This window comes from Saccostrea echinata, unplaced genomic scaffold (assembly GCF_033153115.1).
Source record: "Saccostrea echinata isolate AGI-Se365-2 ecotype Australia unplaced genomic scaffold, CSIRO_AGI_Sech_v1 ptg000043l, whole genome shotgun sequence".
Lineage (NCBI taxonomy): Eukaryota > Metazoa > Mollusca > Bivalvia > Ostreida > Ostreidae > Saccostrea > Saccostrea echinata.
In genome coordinates, this window is record NW_026889792.1 from 4056773 (window position 1) to 4080457 (window position 23685).

The 23685-nt window shown below is 34.7% G+C and overlaps 3 protein-coding genes across 4 annotated transcripts in view; 1 reads left to right on the forward strand and 2 right to left on the reverse strand.

The window, feature by feature from the left end:
• Positions 1–12853, reverse strand: part of LOC133201383 (CB1 cannabinoid receptor-interacting protein 1-like) — a 195580-nt gene extending 182727 nt beyond the window's left edge. Inside the window, exons 1-3 of one of the 2 annotated variants that reach the window (XM_061337203.1) lie at positions 12539–12853; positions 10653–10812; positions 8991–9169 (exon numbers count right to left, since the gene is read on the reverse strand). In XM_061337203.1, the coding sequence (XP_061193187.1) occupies positions 9005–9169; positions 10653–10812; positions 12539–12699 (486 nt within the window). In that variant the 5' untranslated portion in view covers positions 12700–12853 and the 3' untranslated portion in view covers positions 8991–9004. Of the gene's footprint in view, positions 1–8635; positions 9170–10652; positions 10813–12538 lie in introns of those variants that run through there. The other variant, XM_061337202.1, reaches the window with a different exon arrangement.
• On the forward strand, positions 1690–4779 carry LOC133201301 (WD repeat-containing protein 91-like). The gene is made up of 2 exons (XM_061337098.1): positions 1690–3714; positions 4317–4779. The coding sequence occupies exons 1-2, from the start codon at positions 1690–1692 to the stop codon at positions 4662–4664; spliced, it is 2373 nt and encodes a 790-aa protein (XP_061193082.1). The 3' UTR covers positions 4665–4779.
• A 4752-nt stretch (positions 12854–17605) lies between the features above and the next one.
• Positions 17606–23467, reverse strand: LOC133201385 (uncharacterized). The gene is made up of 2 exons (XM_061337206.1): positions 23388–23467; positions 17606–19044 (listed from the first exon to the last, which is right to left on the reverse strand). Exons 1-2 carry the CDS (start codon positions 23431–23433, stop codon positions 17621–17623), a joined length of 1470 nt encoding a protein of 489 aa, XP_061193190.1. The 5' UTR covers positions 23434–23467; the 3' UTR covers positions 17606–17620.
• Positions 23468–23685: the final 218 nt, after the last annotated feature.

Consider the following 23685-nt stretch of genomic DNA (forward strand, 5'->3'; position numbering starts at 1 on the left):
ACTCAGCTAGAATTTCTTCCTAATGCTTTAAACTTAGATTTATACATGTATGGCTATATATATATATACTGGGAATTGAATAAAAAAAAACCCACAACAAGTAAAGGAAAGACAAGAAGAGGAAAAATATAATTTTCGATTAGTGATGGGAAATCAGGATTTTTCATAATCGATTATCAGAATAATCGGATGCACTATAATCGATTAAAAATCAATCAATTTCAAATATTAAATTTGTTCATTTTTGAATGAAGAATAAATTGGTTAGACATTCTGGAGTGATTTCTAGAGTACATTTTTAAAATATTTTGTATCATTGGATTCATTTATTAGATTATTTTTTTTAGGATTTAGTCAAATTCAAATAAGAATGAATCAAGAATCAAAGGAATAATTTCCTTTTACCTAATATTTTAAGTAATCGATTATCAAATTTATAATCGATTATCTATAATCGAGGACCATTTCCATGGATTGGATAATCGATTTAATCGGTACATCACTAGGCCTATTCACCATGGGAAAATTTAAATTCTTAATTCTATTTTTTATATCGTTTTAAATTAAATGAGGAAACTAGAAGAATATCTAGTAAAAGACACTGTGCGACACTGCCCTAGGAGTTGCCGTTTTCGTAATTGTCGGAAGTCATCAGTTTTCTGATATCCATTAATATATGAGATGTTTCGATCTTGCAATGCATGATATCAGAAAACTGATGACTTAATTACGATATCAGAAAATAGATTTTATTAATATCAGACTGAAAATAAACATGATTTCGTGATATCAAAAATTCTATTATGATAATAACAAAGGTAATCAGCTGTTTTGATTTTTTATATAAATTGTTTTTATTAGTTTGTATATATATTTATCTCAGTACCTATCTATATACCGCTGTAATGGTTTGGGATATCGGCCTGCGATGCTCAGTTGGTAGAGCTGCAAAAGCACCTGACAAGTGACGCAGGGGTACCGGATTCGATTCCAGGTCCAGCCAAACATCCTTTCCCTTTACATAACTTGGTGCCGTTGATCACCCTAGCTAAATTGTACTGAAGTTGCTGGTGAAAGTCTTGCCAGGGGCAAATACGAACTTGCATCATTGGGTTGTGTCCTCGAGGGCGAAGGCAATTTAAGCAAGGATCGAGGAATGTAATGGTTTGGGTCGTAGATTCTGTTACACCACCATTAAGGCTGCATGATGAATATATGTAACATTAAAGTTATTTCTTCCTATGTTCCTCATATGTTGTGATTTTTTTTTAAAAAAAAATGAAATATTCATTTTCATTACAATTGTTTTCTGATATTAAAAAAAAAAAAACATTAATTTTCTGATATAAGAAAAAAATGATACAAGAATTCATTTTTAATGTTTATCTCTGATATCAAAAATTTGATATTTTTGATATAAAAAAAATCATGATCATTTTCTGAGATATGTCAGAAAATCAAGTTGATTTTTTTGATATCAGAAAATGATTTTCTGATACATGTATAATGTGTACCAAAATTTTTAATTCTTGTAATAAGAATTAGTTTTTGCTAACAATTGTTTTTAAAGGCCTATCAAGAATTCAAATTCCTTGATATCAGGAATATTCTCTTTCTCTCTTTCTATATCAGAAGATACTGAACTAAATGACGTACAACTTAACAATACCTACTTTCGTTTTAGAAAATATGGCGGCTGCAGCTGGGAGAGTTGATGAACTGGTGAAGGATTATTTATTATTCAGAGGATGTACAGCATCTCTTAGAAATTTTGAGTACGAACTGAAGACTGATAAAGATAAAGGTTTACGAGCTGACAAGATTTTAGAGCAGTTTCAGCAGTATATAGGGAGCTACAACCTTCACAGTCTCAGGGATTTCTGGGCTCACCTCAACAGTCGGCTCTTCTGTCGCTTAGAACAACGATATATTCAAAGCGTACGGAAGTTAGAAGTAGGTCTTTTGAAGCTTTATGTTGTTAATGCAGCGCATAACAACAGAGCTGATAAAGTGACTGATTTTTTCGAGAAGATGACCAACGATTTGCATCAGGTTCCGGAATTTAAGGAATGGTTTTGTTTCCCATTTATTAAGAGCCCGGAAGAGAACAGTCATTTTTCAATGTATTTTACAAAACAATGGCAGGATATGTTTTATTTATCACTTTTCAACTTCCTTAGTGTGATTATAAATGTAATGCCTGCACCTATTCTATTGAACTTTGATATTGAACATAAAAGAATGAAAAACTTGCAGGAAGAAAATGATATGTTGAAAACACAGTTACTCTCTGCAGACAAAGCTCCAGTTCTAAAAACACCTAATATAAGAGAGAAGGAGTCTATTAGGAGGGGTGCAAATTCTGTAGAATTGCACTATGACTTCAGTGACCTTGGTGACGATACTTTGGAGATACAGAAGCAGCAGAAATCTGGTCGAAAATTTCCTTTCTCAGCATCACCGTTACTTAATCGAAAGCCAAATTTTCTCTCATCAAATAATAAGAGTCCAACAAAGTCACAGGGCAAGGCAAAAGCAGGTAAACCACAATCTGTTAACATTCAAAAGAAACATCCGAGTTCAGGGTCACCGTCCAACCAAGGTCATCCAGAGTTCACAAATAGGTCACTCAGTAGCGGTGGAGCAGTTCAAAAAGCTGGTCATCCTGAGACCACCTCAAGATCATTGAGCTTACAGGGTAAATCAACTGCATTTGAAACTTCAAGGCAAAAATCAGTGCCAAACCAAGGGAAGCAATCCAGTGGAACAAGAGTTGATGATTTGTATACTACTGTAACAGCTGAGAATGTACCTGGACCAAAACAAGAAAATCCTGACCAAGACAAGACTAAAAAAAATCAAGGAGATTCCTCAGGGGAAGTAACTGTAAACACGAAGTCAAGCTATGTGAACAGTGAAACTATAGAAGATTTAACACCAGTGAATGATAACAATAATTTTGCTGGGATCACAAGAAATCAAAGTGTAATTGATAAGTCAGACTATCTACAAGAAGGTCAGGGTCCTTTTCTCCTCCTTAGTCAAGAAGATTACAAAGAGCACCACTCAGCCATATCTTATGCTCGATTCAGCAATATGGGTCAGTATGTAGGTAGTGTTGACATCGATGGAATTGTCAAAATTTGGTCTTGGAGCCCACAACCTACAACATGTGCCACAGTGATGTCAAAGTCTGCATTTCTTTCACTGGATTGGGCAAGCAAACAGGACCGTTGGTTACTGCTAGGCAATCGCTCTGGCAATATCAGGCTTTTCGACGTTAAAGAGATGAAATCATTTTATGAAGCATCAGCAGATTCCAGTTATCCTCGTATAGTGAATCTGAGTTCTAGTCCCTCAAGTGGAGCATTTATATGTTCTGCCACTGTCAACAGGGCTCGCTCAGGATCAGGGAGTGACATCGGACCATCATCATCCATAGCTCGGGTTGGAAAACTAACTCTTTGGGAGCTGCGCACCATGAAACAGACCAAGCATCTTGAGATACAGCCAGGCCCTGTGGCCATCAACTGCTGCTCATTCAACCACAATGGTCATCTCTTGTTGACTGGTGGAGTTGATGGAGCTATTCGACTTTTTGACATGCAGCAACACAAAGTGATCTCGCAGTGGGAGGCCCATTCAGGGGAGGTACAGAACCTTCAGTTTAGCTCAGATGAGACAAGCTGTTACAGCATAGGAACAGATGGAAAGGTAAAGTTTACAGACTACATTACTAGTGATTTACAGTAATTTACTGTAAATCACTAATTTTTTGCATCACTTTATTTTAACAAGGTACTTGTTTGTTATTTACCACGTTTATAAGCGAGATTTATTTTTGCAAGATACTTGTGTTTTATTTATAAGTGAGACAAAATTTTCACTAATTTCGATTATTGTCTGTATAATTTTTATTGAAACAAATATACTCATTGAATGATATTTTCATGAGTAGACAGTCTTGTGTAACTGCGTGAGAATAGAGTTCTTTTAAATAAAAAGTGATTTATAGTATTAATTCATCATCATTTACATGTACTTTAGAAAAGGCTGAGAAAGTGTCATTTGATTCATGATTAATACTGGTTATTAAATGAATGGCTTTCACAATTCCAATTAGTAGCCTTCTGAATGGCAAAAAAATTAATAATATTAATAAGCTGTAGATTTATCATTTATCAAAACAACCAGATGTTTAAATTTTGAGAATTTACTAATTGCCTTTTTTAAGTTGATAAATAGAAGTTAAATTTAAAAAACATTGCTATTACTAATTAATTCAATTTTTATAAAAGTTTTTTTTTTTGTTTCAGTTGATACAATGGAGTATGCATAAGCCTGGGACCCTGAATGACCTGCCTGTTCATAGTGGTGCCTCCCTTCCATTCCTGTCCGGCATGTCAGGAGGGCTAAAAGAAATGCCCCGGGGTCAGATCTTTTCTTTGGATGCCGAGGGAGAGTACATGATGACCTGTGATAAGACCAAAGGAAGCATGTACCAAGTCAAGGACAAATCATTGTCACATGTCATGGATATTCAGGGTCATGGGTCATTTCTCACCACGGTTGACTGGTCACCTAATATGGACACAAAGGTTTGCTTAACAGGGTCCATGGATGGAACCATCAAAATATCAACTCTCTTATCTACACATATGTAAAATCATTTTGAAACTAAGACGTATGTATTTATTTAAAATTTTAGTATAATTAATCATTCTGAATCATTCCTTGTTATGATTACTGGGTAATTTTGTGTCTGTTGAAGAAGAGAATGTGGAATATGGCCGATGATAAAAATAGGATATTTTCCTCAGAAAATATTTTGTTGTTTCAGATATGTACCAGATTATTATGTAAATTCTTTCATTCATCTGATTTATTTTTTGGGACCACCACACTTTGCATCTAATTGTATATTACAAACATCAAATTTTCCTCTTTTTTCATTCTCTTCCAAAGTACTTGCTATTTTATTTGAGACTGTATACTGTTTGATGAATAATGTCAACATGTTACAGGTGTTGTTTTTGAAATCAGGTGAACTACAGTATTACATACAGACATTTCTCAGTGTGGAAGCAAATTATTTTTCACAGATGAAGCCAACTTTACTCCTACAAGTAAGAGCCTCGGTTAATGTCCCTACGCTCCTTATATACCTCGCGGCGCCAAGTCAAAAGTATCTCGCTGTGAACCTCTAGCATGCTGGAGTAAGGCCAACTTTAAATAATGTTTGTTTGCCCTCTTCTGACTCAGAATTTAAAAAAATGGGTTGGTAGGTGGGTGAGAATTCTTTTTCCTAAAAATTTTCAACAGCAATGATGAATTTTCCTAATCTATTTTCTGGAATGCATAAAAAAAGTTATTGCTTCTTAGAGGTTAATAAAAGTTTTGAGTTGGGCCATTTTTAGGCAGTTGGTCAGGAGAGGGCAATCAAAAAAAAAAAAAAAAAAAAATTAAAAATGGCCTGAATGTACATATTTTTTCCTGTTGACACAGCTGGGTTCAAATCCTGGTCTGATCCATAGCATTTTCTCCCTGTTGTACAAGATTACACAAAAAATTCTTGACAAAAAACTTAAAATATTGTGCAATAAATATATGTTAATATTGTGCTGATCAATAGTTCATGTGAGCAAGAAAAACTTAGTAAATGGCCCAGTCAGTTAGTTAGTGTCAGAATCCTACAAACTTTGTACAGTTGAACTTCCATATCTCAAACTTGATATCTTGAATACACAGGCACTTGTTTCATATATGGGGTCACCCACTTCTTTTTCTTTCCATAAGGTCATGAAGGTACAATGTATCTAACTCAATTTCAGGCACATGCACTTCAAGCTCGTATTTTATTAATATACCATTATTCAATCAATTATTATACCATTATTAATCATTAACCTACTTTAACATGACATCGTTTGCTTCAAGAGACTTTTTTTCTTGTCAAATAAATCCTTTCAGATATCCCTCATAGAGCCTCTTTATTATTAACCACTCATTTACTCTTCGGAAATTACCTCAATACATTTAAAGACTCTAGATGAGATACAGGAACTTCCAGTTAGGGTTGCAGTAGGGCTGTCACGGTTCCAAAATTTTTCGGGTCGGGTCGGTTCTGTAAATTTTCGGTTCGGTTTCGGGTTTTTCGGGTCGGGTATTTACATCTATTTTAAACCTTAATTTCATGAATTTAACTTGAAAAATCTTTATTTGTTACATTAAATTTACATTGAAAACAAGTTTTAACCATGCGAACGTCTAGACACCGGTGACTTGGCCTACTATTAGCCACAACCTGACCATTCCTGCTCGTTTTGATAATTATCTAATACTTCCGTGACAAGTGTTTTGTCATGGAATGAAGTAGATTTCAGTTTTGATGTTTATTTATCACTGTTATCGTCATCATTCCTTTGATTTCGACGCCATTTTTTGTATGGAACAGACTCTAATATATAAACCAGACCCGAACCGAAATCCGGAAAAATGGAACCGGAACCGAACAACTTGGACCGCGGTTCTCGGTTATTTCGGGTACTCGTGACAGCCCTAGGTTGCAGTGTACAATAAAACCAAAGACCCCAGAATGGAAAACTTGGTAGTCTCTGGTTTTATCCTTAGCTACATTTATTATCCCAACAAATTTATTTAGTTTAGTTAGAGTTGAGATTAGGTACCTTGTGGAAAGAAAAAGAAGGGGTGCCCCATATGCAAAACAAGTGCTTGAGAATACCATGATGGAAATGTCAAAGTGAGTTGGAAGTTCCAACCACCTTTCCTTGAAGTATTTCAATCTCAATGTCTAGAATCCCCAAATATCTCAATTTTTTTTCTTGGCCCCACCAAATGAGATAACGAGGTTTGAATGTATTATAAACAGTCGGTGGTTGATGAAGATCCAATCCCTTTTAAGTGGAGTTGACCACTGATACATGTAGACGGCTTCAAAATAGCGACACAGGAGGTATAATACCTTCAAATGTGGACCAATGCAGTTATAAAATGTGCAATATTAGAGTATACAGAATTAGTTGTATGTTGGGCAATGAATGTAGTATGTGGAGTTTATGTGGTATAAAATGCTACTGATCATATATTCTGCCCTTAAAAGTGCAGTTTCATAGTTAAAATAGAAAATTTATTTTGTTATGATTGAAGTTCTATTTGGAGTGATTTGTAAAATGTATTGTAATAAGGACTTTGTTAATGGATATAATTATATATGTCTTTGCCTCACTTAGGGGATAGATGCTCTACACGATATGCCCCTGTACATCTGTACTTTTACAAAAAAATAGACTAAAGAGGTAAATGGGTATATCTGTAAGGTGTCTGATACCTGTGTTGCCACTGACTACATATATATTACAGGCTGCCCAGTGGTCATAAAATTCCTTGAAAAAATTCAATATTTTTTTTTTTTTTTTGGCCAATATTCTTTAAATAGTGCTGAATTCAAGGGAAAATCCTAAAAAAAAAAAGCCCTTAATTATTTTTCATGTCAATTCCTTTACATATTTATTATATATTTATCACAGGCACCTGATGTTACTTATTTTTCTTGTAATAGAAAAATAGCTAATGAATTATTAGGTAAGGGGCATGTATTTTTTTTTATTAAAAGAAAAATAGGTAATGTCAGGTGGCTGCAATATTTATATATTTCTACTCCAGCAATTTTGAAAATGCATTTATACAGAATGTGTTTTAATGTAGTCTGCAGTTCTTAATCCAATTATGGCAGTAATTATTAAATCATGTCAAGATGCCTACTTAAAGTATTTCTTTGCAAGTTTCTTTATTGTCAAATTTGTGAAGGTTAATTCATTAAAATGTCTAAAACTGCCAATATTTAGTTATAAAATTCTTAATTTTGACCCAAAATTAGCCCCAAAACTCTTAGCCCTCAAATTTTTCCTTTTTTTTTTTTGGTCAAAGAGTGCATGCTGGACAGCCTGATATTACCGCTAGGGTAAATATTGAAATTTATTGTACTTACTTATTTGAATGTCGAAAATTGTATATATCATTCATATCAATCTAAAACATCTAAAAAGTTGAATTTGAACTGACTCAATGCCAAAGTAATGCAGCTGCAGTGTGTGCATTTATCATACAAGCACAATCATCTTTATTGTTTTATTTATGATTTGTTTGTAAATTATTTATTTGGTAATAAACATCACAAATTTATTACACATTTACGTTGTACATGGGTAAACCTTTATTTTTGTCAACCTTTGTGTTTTCTTAAAATGTTTGCAAACAAAGCTTAGCTGGTGTGACTTTTCCTCTACATGCTATGAGGCAGGAAGCATAATCTACAGCTGCTATTGATGAATCCCTTCCCTCTTCTCTTTTCAGGGGGATCCATAACTCTGAATTTACAAAAATCAATAACCACGGGGACAATTTGAACCAAACTTGCTACAAACAACTTTGAATGAAGGAAATTCATATTTGCCACACCCTCTAAAGGGGGGGGGGGGTAAGGAAGAGTGAAATTTGGTGGCATCTTGTAACATCTTCTCAAAAACCACTGGCCTGAAATGACTCCAGCAAAAACTACCTTCATTAATAAGTGAAGATTTAAAATGTTCAAATCAATAGGGAATAGTCATACTAGTAAATTTCCATTCTTTATTTGTAAAGAAAACAAAAATGCCAATGGATTTTAATTACACGTAAAATAATACAGCTTAAGAAATAATAACACGGTTATATATTGTATGTATAATTGAGAAAAAATATAGCATTGTAAAAATTTTAGAATTAAAATATATTTTATTAAAATTAAAATAATACAGATACAGTAAAAACATAATAAATTGTATATAAACAGCGAGTTAGACTGAATTGTCTTTAAACCTTTCCTTCAATCATAATTGTGAATTGTATGTAAAAACTGGTCAGGGTTACTATTATGTAACCCAGTTTTGACCAGTAGTATTAATTAAAACATTCGACAAAACGATTTATACTGCCATGGATGTTGTCATACAAATTTGTGTTTGTTGACTCGAACCCCCGTTTGGCCTTCGGTCAAAGTGCAGTCGTACTCAATCCAGGTGAGACAAGAGCCCCACCTACAATGTTCAATCTCACTCTGACTGTAAAACTTACACTGAAGTAAGACTGTTAATGTGGCACCACCATCAAACTGAAAAAGTCGAAAGAAATATATGCAAAAGTTGTTAAAAAGAAGAAAAAAAAAGAGGTCAAGGTGACTGAAAAGATTAGCATCCCCTGACAACATGATATCATTCAAAGAACATTTTCTCGAACAATGAACATATAGCCTATATGGCGTAGTTACAGTATCATAAATACAATTACTTTTCTTGACTTTTAGCAATGGAATCAATAGGCTTCTTCCACTTGGTACCATGCATCTTTTTTTCAGGCACTAAGAAATTGAGTGATACTCTTTAGTCCGTATTCATATATTAGTTTACACCTATCTCTATCTTGATCTTTGGATCTTGGAATTCTAAGGTCTTTCGTCCAGCCACCTTGCATTTCTGAAGCAAGCAACAAGTCTAAAAGGACTAACGGTATTATTTAATTTATGCCCCTTTCTTAGCTCAAACTTATTACTATTGACCTTGAGGTTTTACCTTTTGACCCTCAGATGCATCTAGGCATGTTATTCTGGCAACGTACCATAACTGTAGTAAGTTGAGACTGAAAGGTCTATTGTTTCTTGAAATATCGTGTTAAAAACGTTGCTACAATTTTATGCTCTCTTATACTGACCTTTGACGTTTTTACCTTAAAATGAGTAGCTAGTGCCCCCTGCTAACCTACCACTACTGTCGCAAGTACTGTTCACAGTAACTCAGTCGGTAGAGCGCTCGCTCCGTGATCAGGAGGTCGTGAGTTCGAATTTCGGCCGCGACTGACCTAAGTCGATAAAAAATAGGTAGCAACTGTTCCTTCGCCATGCGCTCGGCTTTTTGAAGCGAAAGTTGCGGGTCCTTCGGATGAGACCTTAAAAACAGAGGCCCCGTGTCACGACAGGCGTTGGCACGATAAAGATCCCTCACTGCTCAATGGCCCTGAGTGCCGAGTAAAGGTCAAAATTTGAAGCCCTTCACCGGTATATGGTGACGTCTCTATATGAGTGAAAAATTCTCGAATGAGACTTAAAACAACATTCAATCAATCAATCTGTCGCAAGTTTCGGACTAAACGTTCAATTAGTACCAGAAATTCATTTCTGTAGCAAGTTTCGGACTAAACGTTCTATTAGTACTAGAAATACCGTGTCTGCAAAGTTACTACAGTTTCCTGGTATCTTTGACCATGAACTATGACCTTTTGACCATCAAATGGATAGGCTTGTAGCCCTGGACACGTACCACCTCTGTAGCAAATTTGAGACTGGAATTATAATTAAATAGCAAATTTGAGTCTGGAATTATAATTAAATAGAACTCCATATATCCTTTCACAACCTTTTAAGGAGGGTATAACAAAAATAAAAAGTGATATGCTTCCTTGTATACAACACATCCATTACATTTTCCCGTAGAAAATACAACGGGAATTACTAGTACATATTTGTTGGTTAATATGCTTGAACCGTCTTTTAATAGAGTTTTGTGCAACAAAAATTGAGGGAAAAGTTCACAAAAGCTCACCATTAGCGCTATCGCAATGTCCTTCCGCCCTTTCCTCTTTTCCGCGGCGTACCCAGTGGTGTTAAAATTGGCGGAAAATTTTAAGGAATCATCGGAAGAGTTCGATTTGTCCCGCTTCACCTCCGTAAGTTCGCATCTTTCTCCGTGAATCATTAGGTCTCTAAAAATTGTAGAAAGGGATTAAAAACGTAAAATGGCAAAACAAAATTATAATTGATTGAATATGTCATTTCAAATTCAAAGCCTTGTTTTTGCTTTTTTCACAGAATATTAATTTAAAAACACACACACACACCCTCCAAAAACAAACAAACAAAAATGTTTTTCCAGGAACGAGAAATAATGTTTTCAGGCCCAAGACAATTATAGTGCCTCTTAGTTAAGCTTTAATCAATTTTTAGGTACCGATCAGGAAATGTTTGAAAGCAGAAAATAAATAAATAAATAAAGTTACATTTAAAAAATTAAAAAAATTAAATTAAATAAAATAATAATGATAATAAATAAATAAATAAAACAACCTGCCTATACCTTAAAAACCTATTTTGTGTTTGGTTGGAGGGGGCACACATTTTTAAGTCAATTTCTTGAAATACATGGCTCTTCTTACCGTTTCAAGAGGGGTCCGTGTTTTCTAAAGGGGAGAGGGGATTCAAGGTCATTTTTTCCCGTTATTTTTACATAGAAATGTAATAACTCTGAAAATTCCAGGGAAAGGGGATGCGGACCCCCTCTAGATCAGACCCTGAATCCCATTATAATACACATTTCAGTTTTCACCACTATATAATATCAATGGAATAAAAGTATCCGAGTCTCTCTAGAATACGTATTGAAACTTTTTCAATCATTAATCCCGTTTTCAGTTTCATTTATTACATTTTTGGTTATATAAAACTTTCCTGTTTGACAAACATGATGCGTAGTTTAAAGGTCATTGTAGCAGACAATACACAGTTTCCCCATCGTATTTATATTATAAAAAAAAAAATGCTCTGTTTGCTGTCGAATTTCAACCTTAAGTTGAATGGGTCAAGAGAGATTACGTGTCTTGAATTTAAATTAAAATAACATTCTCATGATCGATATATCTTCAAGGTTCAAAATAATGAACCCTACTCAGGCTACATATATGGTGTACAACTTTGAAACACTTGAATAATTTTCATGTAGTCCAAGACGTGGTGTGTGATATGATCTTGTGAGGATTACAGACGGAAAGTATATTCTACTTTAGAGGTCAAATTAGATTCACGGGTCTCTTTATACATTACTCGGTATATATATACATGTTCATGTGTATACATCAATCTGAGACTGGCTAATCTACGAATTATGACTTCAATACGATAAAGGCATCCCAAGTTATTTGTCATTATAAATGAAAGTCTGAAAGAAATGGAATATTAAACAAAGGGAAGTTGAATTAAAGCATTAAATTCCAGTGGCTTGAAGAACCTTGCAAAAACTTTTCCTTCTTTTAAAATAGATTGCGAGTCGGTGGTGATTGAACGGGGTCTTAAATCTTCCCGGTCCGTTCTAAAGTAGCAAATGTATTTTTATTTGTACAATAAATCGATTTAATTCAAATATGAAAAGGTCCTTGGTATTTCAAAGGCTATCGTGTTATATGCAACATTGCCTCTGAAAGAAAACTAGGTTAGGACACATGCACTTGATGAATACTTCTTTATCACATATTGAAAATTCATCAACTAGCAAGAGATAAAATGACGATAATAAATAAATAAGCATAAGATATGCATGAGCAGTGGATACGATATTTGGTTTGAACTGCAAGGGACAATTAAACTTTATGATACTATATAATACTTCAGATAAATCACAAAGATCCTTATGGCCCCTCCCCTTTTCTGAGGACTCACCTGAGTTTTCTGTTGGATTGTACGGTGACGACATAGTCCGTGTTTTGGTTCAGTTTGAGGGTATGGGGTTGTGTGAACCTCTCCCCATCGTGTTTATAGAACACCCCACCGCCGCCCTCCTTCCGTTTGAGAGAGAGAAGAACTTTAAACTGACTGGCCATTTACCGTCGCTGTATTCCTCACATGGCCCTGCCCCAAACAAGATTCACTTCGGAGGAGACAGACTCGTGATAGATTTACAGCTTTATTCAATGGTCTGCTATGTCGCTAAGTACTACGATCGATGTGCGCCCTTAAACAGCCAGGACTTGCTTCACAACATGCAGGTTCATTTTAGGCCTAGTTATATTTTGTAGCTCAAGTAAAGACAAGCACGCGAGGTTTTTTTTTATACTTGTATAATCGTTGAGCTAACAGTACATCGAATTTTTTTTTTAAATTTATAATGTTGGTTTTAATCTCTTCGTTGAAGGGGGGGGGGGTTCACCCTTTCATTTTATTTCTGATGGAAATCCCTGACATATGAAAAATTCTCTTCTGTATTGTTCTTCTGTTAATTTATACTTTAATTGTGTGCATTCAAGGGCTCAGAATTTATTTTTCTTAATATAGTATAACTATAGTGTGTTAATTAATTGTACATGCAAGCAAAAGGATGTATAAACCGACAATAACGGAAATGTCGTCTATTACAATAGAAGGTGTAAAGTAACAATGCTTAGTATGCATATTGAAGTTCATACATCTTCAAGGATACGTTTAGTAAATTGTCCATTTGAGTGTCTTTCACTCGACCTGTACGTCAAGAAACGTTTGAAGCATCTTCGCAAGCCTAAGGGTTTTCAGTCCGCATCGCTCTCCACCTGGAGAGCGATGCGGACCGGCCGCAAAACCCTTGGTTTGCGAAGATGTGTTTGAAGGTGACATTAGGTATTTTACCCGTACTCCTCGGAATCAAATCTATATTTCTGAAAATAAAAGTAAAATATATACCAATATCATCATATTATAACACACACACCCACTCTTTCCATGATCCAGCTTGGGATATGTTTCTTCCTGAAAGTTCTACAATTCAGGGAAAATTTGTTGAATTGTGTGTGTGTATGTCTATGGGTCGTGTATGACCGGGCCTTTAGTATTGGAACCATTGATTTAGAGAAAATTCAAATTTAGCCTATCCTGTCCTTCACCTAAAAGTATGCTATCTCTAAGGTTAAGATCTCAATGAGATGTTAAAATATGTGGAGCAAAGCAATTTTAGACAACCTTCCATTCTACAAAGCATACGGTTATCAAAGCTGTTCAGGGACAATTTTGGCGTCTAAGGGCCGGTACACACGGTAAAGCTTGCCTTATACGTTTTGCAGGACGTAGGGCTCTCGTGTCCACACGTTCAGGGAAGACTTACAAGATTATATACAACATTTCCATAAATCTCACGTGTTTCCAGCATAAATAGTGCATTCAGTCATTAAAATAGAAGAATAGATTATTAGGCTTTGTAATAATTATACCAACAAGTACATTCACACTTCTTAAAAAAAGAGGAAGAGGTTGAACAGAAGCATTTGTGGATATTTTCATTAGCTTAATTATTCGAAAATACTTTGTTTTCACTTCAATCTACCCACCTGTATGGTTTGATAAAAATAGAATGACATTCATGGTTTTCATTGGTTGAGAAGAAAGTTTCAGCTAAGTCTTGTATTAAGAAATAGAACAGTGTTCTATTTGTAAGTCAGACTTGTAAGGCTAAAAACCGTGTATTAAGGGTGTACACACGGTAAGGCACTAACTTAAGTTCTATGACTTACAAGGCAAGCCTTATCGTGTGTACCGGCCCTAAGACCATCCAAGTATTTCAGATGATGTACCGGTATTTTAGGGCAAACGTTAAGGTTTGTTGCCATTAAAAGAGGAGTTGGTGAACTCAAATACTATACAGAATGTGATACTAAAAGACATCTTGCATACAGTGACACCAAGAAACATAAAACCTTATAATCTGGAAACCTTATTGTGTTGTATCCCGTGCAAAAATATAGGTTACGATGATCTCATTTGGTATTTTATGCATATTATTGCCTTAGAAACATACTCGCTACTCTGGGCACCACCAACTCCTCATCAGTGAATGCATCACATCGTCTCAACCCACGTGCGGTCCGGAGTCGGCTTTTAGTTCTCTTCTACCAGAATCGGTGAGGATCGTATATTTTGGCCGTGGTTTGCGACGAGGAATGCATCTTAAACGTTTGTTGATCAAAATTAATTTTCAATTTTACAGATCAATACTCATCATTAATATTTTCATCATTACGGGCTATCATTTCAAACCAAACATTCAAATCAAGTTCAAAAGTTGTGGTACAAACGATACACTTCATCCCCAGTGCCCTGTTCTACAGATATACCACGTAAAATCGCACCAGGAAACCAAGAACAAGGTCAACAAGCCTAAATTAGAAATTAAAGGACTAGGTACTTTGAAGTTTTTACCAGGTTTTTACGACTTCTAAAGTTTATCAGTCTCTTATTTTACTTTCCATGTCAAACCTTTTTGCTATATTAGTTTGTTAAAACATTTTGTACATCACATTCTGTATAATTTCTTGAAAAAATGACACAAAATTTACTATATATAACTTTTAAACTCTTTATTTTATAAAAAAGAAAAGAAAAGAATATATAGGTCTTTAAAAATATATGAAATAAAAACAGAGACTTGGATTAACAGCGTGAAAGTGAACACAGAGCAGAAAATTTGTCCAAACAACCAACCACCAGGAAATTCAACAGAACAAGCTGCTCACAACATGATTTAGTACATATGTACTTAGGCACTATAACTGTTCATTACAGCTTTCTTCTGTATCAATTAGGTATCTTTTATAAAAAAAAATATATATCAAGGTTACTAGAGAACAAAGAAGTCTGCAGTTTAAAATGATTATCAAATAACTTTTTATACATAATGGCTCTTTATACAGTTACATAATGCACAACACTCCAAACCCCTGTTCTCATACATAATTGTTGGTTTACTGTTGGATAGAAAAAAATATTCTGCCCAAAAATATCTTGCATTACAAAACATTTATGTACATCATACATGATACAGTTAGCCAGTAATATTGGTGTGCCATTTTGTAGAGGATTGTTTAACATCTCATACTAAAAATAGCTGAGCAATTATTAATGGAAGAAGGAATGACTAGGAGATAGACTAATACTGTGTGCTAAAAATATAAACTATGCACACTCTTAAAATTGAACACTTTTCCTTTGCAAATTAAGAACAAATTAATGCAATTTTTCACTTTATGATATCCTCTATGATAAAAAAAAATTCAGTTATTTAAAGCCTGAAACATGCCCTAATACTAGTGTACTAATGCTGTAAACATATATATAAAAAAATAAATGAAAAATACAGAAACAATTAATTACATTGACGACTGTAGTACTATTAAAATACCTGGTACTGTAAATTCCTAAATATATGCGAGGAATAAATTAACTCCTAGTTTCACGAAAAGCACCACTCGTAAAAAATAAAATTGTGAGCTTTTATTTTTATGGTGCTTAAATGTATGTAAAATCTCTAAATCAGTTGTCCACTCGCGAATTATTGTTCTAGCAAATTGAGGTCCTATGGCCATTTCATGATATTAAATACTTGTGTAAAATAAGGAATCTACAGTAATGCCTCTAGGTAGATAAATCTGTATACACTGCTACTTAACTGTTTATAATCTATTCATAAGGACACCATTTTGTTTGTAGGTCTCAATGTAAATATGTTTTAAGTCTTTTATGTTAAAGATTTTCTATCATAATGACAGTGTGTCTCACAACACATATACATGTACCAGTATTAGTCTAGAGGAGATTTGAATGTGGGGTGCTGGTGGGGATGGGGGGAGGGGTCAGCTTTTGTGATTGTGCTTTTAATGTATACACAAATAATACAGTTGAACTTCAGTATCTCGAACATGGATATCTCGAATACCATGGATATGTCGAAGTAATTTTGAAGTCCCAACTGCATATTACTTAAGTACTTTACCCTGGATATCTCAAATCCTCAGTTATCTCGAAGTATTTTCTTGGTCCCTTCGAGTTTGACATAACGAGGTTTGACTGTATTACCATACTTAAATTAATTAATATATCATAACAGTCTACAGCAGCGGAATAATTAGACAGGAAAAAATAATTTAGAATTACATGTAAATACAACACAAAAAAATACAACACATGCATTACATTTGTAATGATAAGAAATTACAAAATTATGGGCATGATAAAAATACATTAACAATAACGCTGAAATTAGATTGCAGGTAGCTGCAGAACTGTAGCTCTCCAAAAAATATATATTGACAGACCAAAGAGCTCTAGTACCACCCACTGAAAACAGTGTATTTACTGCACACAAAAAGTTGTGCTGGTTTCTGGATTAATTTCTCAGCTGCAAAAAAGCTCAATTAATGAAAAAAATTCCTTATCCCTCTCCTTCTGGATGAAGCATGTTGCAAAAATTGTCTTACCACTCAATATGGCAGTATTAATAGCTGAAAATTTTCAGTAGCCTCAATTTCAGGTCCAGGAGGGCTAAACTGTTATGAGCAATGTCTTGTTCTGGAAATAGTAAAAGAATATATGTATATGCTAGGAACACAAGGTTAATAATATTTTGAGATGGCAGTTTAAATATATGAAGAAATAAATAAAAAAAAACAGCACACCTTTTTGTGCACAATAAATACACAATTTCTTCAATGGGTGGCACTGTAGCTCACTAGTCATCCATCTGAATTTTTTTTGACCAGTGAAATACAGATCTGCAGCTAGATTGCAGGGTGACTTGGATTTCATTTAATAAAGAGATCATAATTTGTATAGTATCACAGTTTACAGCCTGATTATGTAATCAAGGTGGGGTAAAGTTTGAAAAACTTAAATATTCAACATCAAATACTTTTAACAAAATTTACACAAATATTTATATACATGTAACTGAAATATACTTTTTGAAGTAGACTATAATCTGCTTCATATGGAAGCACTGATTCTTTACTCTGCTTCATCCTGGAGCATGGAGTATTCTACATCATACTTCTTACATTCATTTTTCTTACTCCCTGAGAAATATTTACGAGCAAAACTAAAAGTAACAACCAGAACAAGTAACAAGCCAATAAAGAAAAAAATAAGCATGAACACAGATCCTGGCCAAGCCGCATCTCTGTAATTAACCTCACTGTGGACGTCAATACCCCATACATCATCTAACAGACTGAAAGTTTTAGTGGAGTCATGTCCTATCCCTCCAACTACATACAGTTCGTTCCATGTATTGAAAGACATGGCATCTGTTCGACAGCTTGGATATCTTCCATTATCAAATTCATTGTCTGCTGAACCGTAACTTCCCGGGTCACTGGCTCTGTCAGATCCACCCATCCATGACCACATCTTATAGTCAAGGTCAAAGTACCAGAGGTCATTCAGAATGACATCTGGAACTTCATCAGAGATTGTCCTGGGGTCTGAAGAGGCCCCCTCTCCTCCAAACATCCACAAGTGCCCCTCACTATCAGTCCAATGAATTGCTCCCCTCCGACATCCTGGAATATTTTTTTCATTTGCCATGCCTTTTTTGCCATAATAACCTGCCAAACACTTATTCGGATCCCCCATTATTTTCACCCATGCATTTTTCTTGCAGTCAAAATTCCACAGATCAGTGGAAAATCCTGAATTGTGATGAGAATCCACTTTGTTTTTGGTTTGCGTGTTTCCAGAAAACATGTACAGCTGTTCATTGTGGCCAACCCAAGCTGTTGCACCACTACGACCTGCTGGGTACGTTATCTGTGGACGGATGATTCCTTTTCTGTGAAGTTCTGAGGAGAGTTTCTCTTGCCTCCAATTAAGATCAATAAGGCTGTATTCCCACATATCATCATACTGGTCCAAAGTCTCAGAAATGCCTCCAAAAAGCATCATTTTTGTCTGCATACACCACACAACAGCATCAGCTCTTGGATCAGGGGACTCTCCAATGCTCTCGTTTCTCAGATTCTTTAACATTTCTGACAATGGAAGCCACTCTTTTTTCTTGAATACAAATACCCAGGTGTCTCCAAGCACCTGTTTATCCTTATTCATCCCCCCAAACACAACAATTAGTGTCCCAGGCACCCCGCACATTGATGCATACCTCCTTGGAACAGGTGCCCTGTTCTTATTTTTGGAAGATATATCTAAACTTTCAGACCCAGGATGTTCCAAAGTCCACTTTCTTTCCCTAACATTATATTTCCATAGATCATTTTTCATGGATGGTCGTCCATTATATATACCCTTTCCGCCAAACACCCAAGTATTGAAAACATCTTCCTGCCAAAACGAACTTCCTCCCCGGCCACCAATGGAAGTCTTGGAGGGTTCCTGATTACCACGGCTATTTCCAAAGGCCCATCTAAATCTAATGCCTGAAATAAAAATTTAAAAGTTATTTTTCTTTCTTGAACTTACATGTAAGCTAGCCTTTATAAACCTCTTTATTTTTCTTCGTTGAACTTACATGTAAGCCTTTGTAAACCTCTGAAGTTCTAAATCAGACTAGCACACTGTGAACAGGTATGCTTTATGCCTTTAATGATTAACTGCATCCCTTTTGTTCTTGAAAAGAATGTTTTTAAAAAGATTTTTCCTATATATTCCTATGGGAAACTTTGAACTCATACTGTGGCTCCAACCTAGGCCTGGGGGGGGGGGGGGGCATTTGATTTAAATAAAACAGTCTTCAGAACCAATAGCCAAACTCCCTTCCTCTCTCAGACACCTCTGCAATAGGGGCATTTGTCAAGATTTTTGACATAAAATATAATATTTAAAGGAACTGTGTGCTACACTTTAATGTCTATGCTGTTGTACACTTCTTCTAAAACAAGTTTGGATAAATAAAACATCTAGAATTTATGTCAAGTAATTTTAATTTGTATATTTTTCTTTGAATTATACAAGAATTTTCATCAAGCTTTATCGTGTTTATTTAGCTATTCACAAGGTTGTCCGTAAGACCCTGGGGGCCAGGGATGGGGTAATTGAAATGAGTAATTGTAATTTACTGTATCTGTGTGGTCACAAATCAATTGCTTTAGATAGCCCCAGAACTTTGGGAACTTTCAGTACAAAGTCTCTCAAGGAGATGCAGCTTGAATGATGAGCAATTTAAATTACACTGCATTGTTTTCAGAAGAGTATAAATTTTAACACTATCACTGCACCAAGGTGCAACTTTTTGTACATGCTGAAAAAATAACACATTTTAAGACAAAAAGTGTGATAAAATAGCTAAATCAAGCTATTCTGAATAGCTTAATAAAGCTTTATAGCTAATTCAAGCTAAATAGCATAATCAAGAGACTTTGTCGGACCACAGGGGCTTGCTCCCAGCATGTGTAATAATTATTTATTTAAAAAGTAATACACAAAATCAAAAAATTTTTACAGGGCCTGGATATCGAATATCTGAAACATAATCCTCCATCATGTTCATGTTCTTCTTCTCCCTACAACTATAGTCCTGCTTGACACGTTATTACTGGTGACGTAAATATAGTTAATAATGAGGACCTTAGATCACTAATTTTAAAAGGTCCTAAATTTAGGGAACCCCGATCCTTCAACTCATTACTGGCGTCGGAATTTCATAAATATTATGGATTCTGTAGAGGACTACGCCAGGCGATGGGCCAGACATGAAAAAGAAGACCTTGACACTTTGTCAGAATGGATTAAATGTATCAGATGTATGTTAAAATCACACATTAAAAGATTGAGGGGCAATATGAGAACCATCTATCCTTCTGCATTCAATAATCCAGAAGTGAAAATAGAATTAGATAGATTACATGATCAGTATGTACTGGTCCCTGCTGACAAAGCAGGTAACAACATTGTCTTTGTTTGTAAGGATCATTATATTAAATGTATTTTAGAGGAACTTTGATTTAATTCTACAAGTGGTAATCCAACTTATACTCGTAGTTCCCTTTCTAAGGAAGAAATTCTTCAAAATCATATGTCAGTTTTGAATATTTTTAATATTCCAAACAACCAAAATGAATTTGAATTACCATATTTATATTGGATTCCGAAACTTCATAAAAATCCTTACAAACAAAGATACATAGCGGGTTCCAGTAAATGTTCAACCAAGCCTATTTCTTTACTCCTCACTAAGATATTAACAGTGGTGAAGGAGAAACTTCAAGAGTACTGTGCAACAATATATTCGAGAAGTGGTGTAAATCAGATGTGGATACTTAAAAATTCCAAGGAACTTTTGGAAAATTTGAAATCGCAAGATTTTACCAAAATCAAAAGCTTAAAAACTTACGACTTTTCTACTTTATACACAACCATTCCCCATGATAAATTAAAGTCCAGGCTTTTTGATATAACTGACAGCTGCTTTTTCAATAAAAATGGAACTCGTAAATATACTTACCTTGCCATTGGTCATTTGCAAAATTATTTTGTTAAAAAACATTCTGATTGTACACACAGGTACTCTGAAGTTGACATTAAAAACATGCTTGAGTTTCTGATTGACAATATCTATGTGGTTTTTGGAAACCAGGTCTTCCAACAATCTATTGGAATTCCCATGGGTACCAATTGCACCCCGTTATTAGCAGACCTTTTTTTGTATTCATATGAAGCAGAATTTGTCCAAAATCTTGTACGTGAAAAGAAGAAAACACTTGCTGTGGCCTTCAACTCGACATTTAGATATGTCGACAATGTATTGTCAATTAACAATGGCTTTTTCTGTTCTTATGTCGATACGATATATCCTGGTGAGCTTGAGATAAAAGATACCACAGAGTCTGACATATCTGTTTCATATTTGGATATTTTACTTGAAAAAGACGTTAATAGTAATCTAACAACCAAGCTTTATGATAAATATGATGACTTTAACTTTTCAATCGTCAACTTCCCTTACTTATGCAGCAATATACCTTCATCACCTGCATACGGGGTATATATCTCTCAGTTGATTCGATACGCAAGAGCATGCTCTACGTATGCAGGGATTTATCAGTACCTTCTCAGGGGCCGAAATTCGGCCCCATTCCCAATTGAAAATGAGTTAAATTTTTCCCAATTTGGCAGTATTTTTTCCCAACTGGTGAACAATGCTTTTATATTTAATTATCTTGGAAAAACACCAAGTAAAATTGTCAGATTGCCTGTAATTTTCCTATGTTTAACTAAATTAGCAAAGGTACAGTCATAAAACATGTTTAAAAAACTCCTTAAACATCGCCGACTTTTAATCCGAATTTCCTCTGTTTTTCTGAAAATGGTGATATTGCGTAATAATATAGATTTATTAAGTTATTTCCACATACTCAATTGATCTATGAGTGAATGTTAAGAACTGTAGGCATTATTTCAGATAGAAAACATATTTTCAATGCATTTTTACATATTAAAAGGGGACTTCGAGAAAATGTGTACTTAATTAGTATAATATTTTGCAGGAGGTTTATAATCTCCAGAAACAGATTCTAATGACCTAAATTGGAATTTCATACACACATGTACTACTAATATTTGTATAGATACTTTATACTTATTGGAGTCAAGTTTAGTTATGTTAGTCTATTATTTATAAGTTATCTTGTTTGATGAAGTTGGATCAGATTTAATTGTCTGTTTAGTTGCCCAACTTAGAGTTCATGCTGAAATGTTAAATGAATTACACCTGAATACATGATGTAAGCAAGATTTTTTATTTTTCCCAATTTCATCAAATTGCCGATAAATTTTTCCCAATTCTCAAAAAATGGCGTTTCCCAAAATAGGCTGATAAATCCCTGGTATGTACAATTTCTAAAACAAGGTAATTTATTGACAAACAAGTTGATGAAACAAGAATATCAACTGTCTCGTTTAAAGTCATCATTTCGTAAGTTCTATGGTCAATACAATGACCTTGTCAGCAAATACAATTTATCATTGAGTCAAATGCTGACTGACGTATTTCATACTAATTGTTAGGCCATTATATACACACTGAATTGTCGACGGATTTTTCCGTTATTTCCCGATCATGACAAGGTGTGACCGGTCGGCAGGGGATGCTCACTCCTCCATGGCACCTGATCCCACCTCTTATGTTTATGTTTATGTTGAGGTCCGTGTTTGCTCTGCTCCTATTTTGTATTGTTTAATGGACTTTTAAGCTTGAATACTGTTCGTTATCTCCATATATTTCATCCTAAAATAGCATTTCTTAAATCACTTCTTCAATAATTATTACATGCTGGGAGCAAGCCCCTGTGATCGGACCTGTTTAATGGGCTCAGTGTTGATGGTTCAACCCATTTGAAATCTTAGGCTGATCTATCTTAAGTCCTGGGCCAACCTTTTTGGCTGGGGTACGTGTCATTGGGCCTAAATCTCTGTGAGCTGAAGTGTAGTTGGGCTGATGTCTGGCATCCATATGGGGAAGAAGGGGTGAAAGGTGAACAAATTACTAGTTGGAATAATATGATAGCCATCTCCATTTTTTTATTTTATGTGTGTGTGGGGGGGGGGGGCATCATTATTACTAAGCATATCAAAGAGAGATACATTATTGCAGCTAAGTTCTGACTTGAGGTATTAACAGTTTAAAATATATTTACAGGGCAACATTTAGCGAACTATAAAAGGTACAGAAAACACTGGAAAATGTAGTTTTCGCTCCATCAATAAATAGGGGAGATTAAAGTATGTATTGAAATCAAGGAAAAAGGTTTGTTATCTTACTTACCTTTAACAGAAGAAGTTGTTAAATTCAACATAAATATTACAAACATAAAAGTTCTAAAGAAATTTCTGTCGCCTGTACCCATTTCGCAATGTTAGCTGAACGAAATCTAAAAAGTAGAGGTATTCCGATCTTAAGCTCGAGAAGCATGCTAATTGGCGTAAAATGGTCCTAAGTTGTGAAATACTGATTTTTTTTTAAATGAATATTTGATTAAGCAAATAAATAAATAAATAAATAAATTAATTAATTGATAAATGAATTAATTAATTTGCAGTAAATTTTGAAAGATAATTGAGCA

Coding starts and splice junctions, on each gene's coding strand:
- LOC133201385 (XM_061337206.1), bottom strand. CDS start 23,433: ATGTTTGTAATATTTATGTTGAATTTAACAACTTCTTCTGTTAAAG. Junction 19,045..23,387: donor AACAACTTCTTCTGTTAAAG/GTAAGTAAGATA, acceptor TTTTTATTTCAG/GCATTAGATTTAGATGGGCC.
- LOC133201301 (XM_061337098.1), top strand. CDS start 1,690: ATGGCGGCTGCAGCTGGGAGAGTTGATGAACTGGTGAAGGATTATTTA. Junction 3,715..4,316: donor GCATAGGAACAGATGGAAAG/GTAAAGTTTACA, acceptor TTTTTGTTTCAG/TTGATACAATGGAGTATGCA.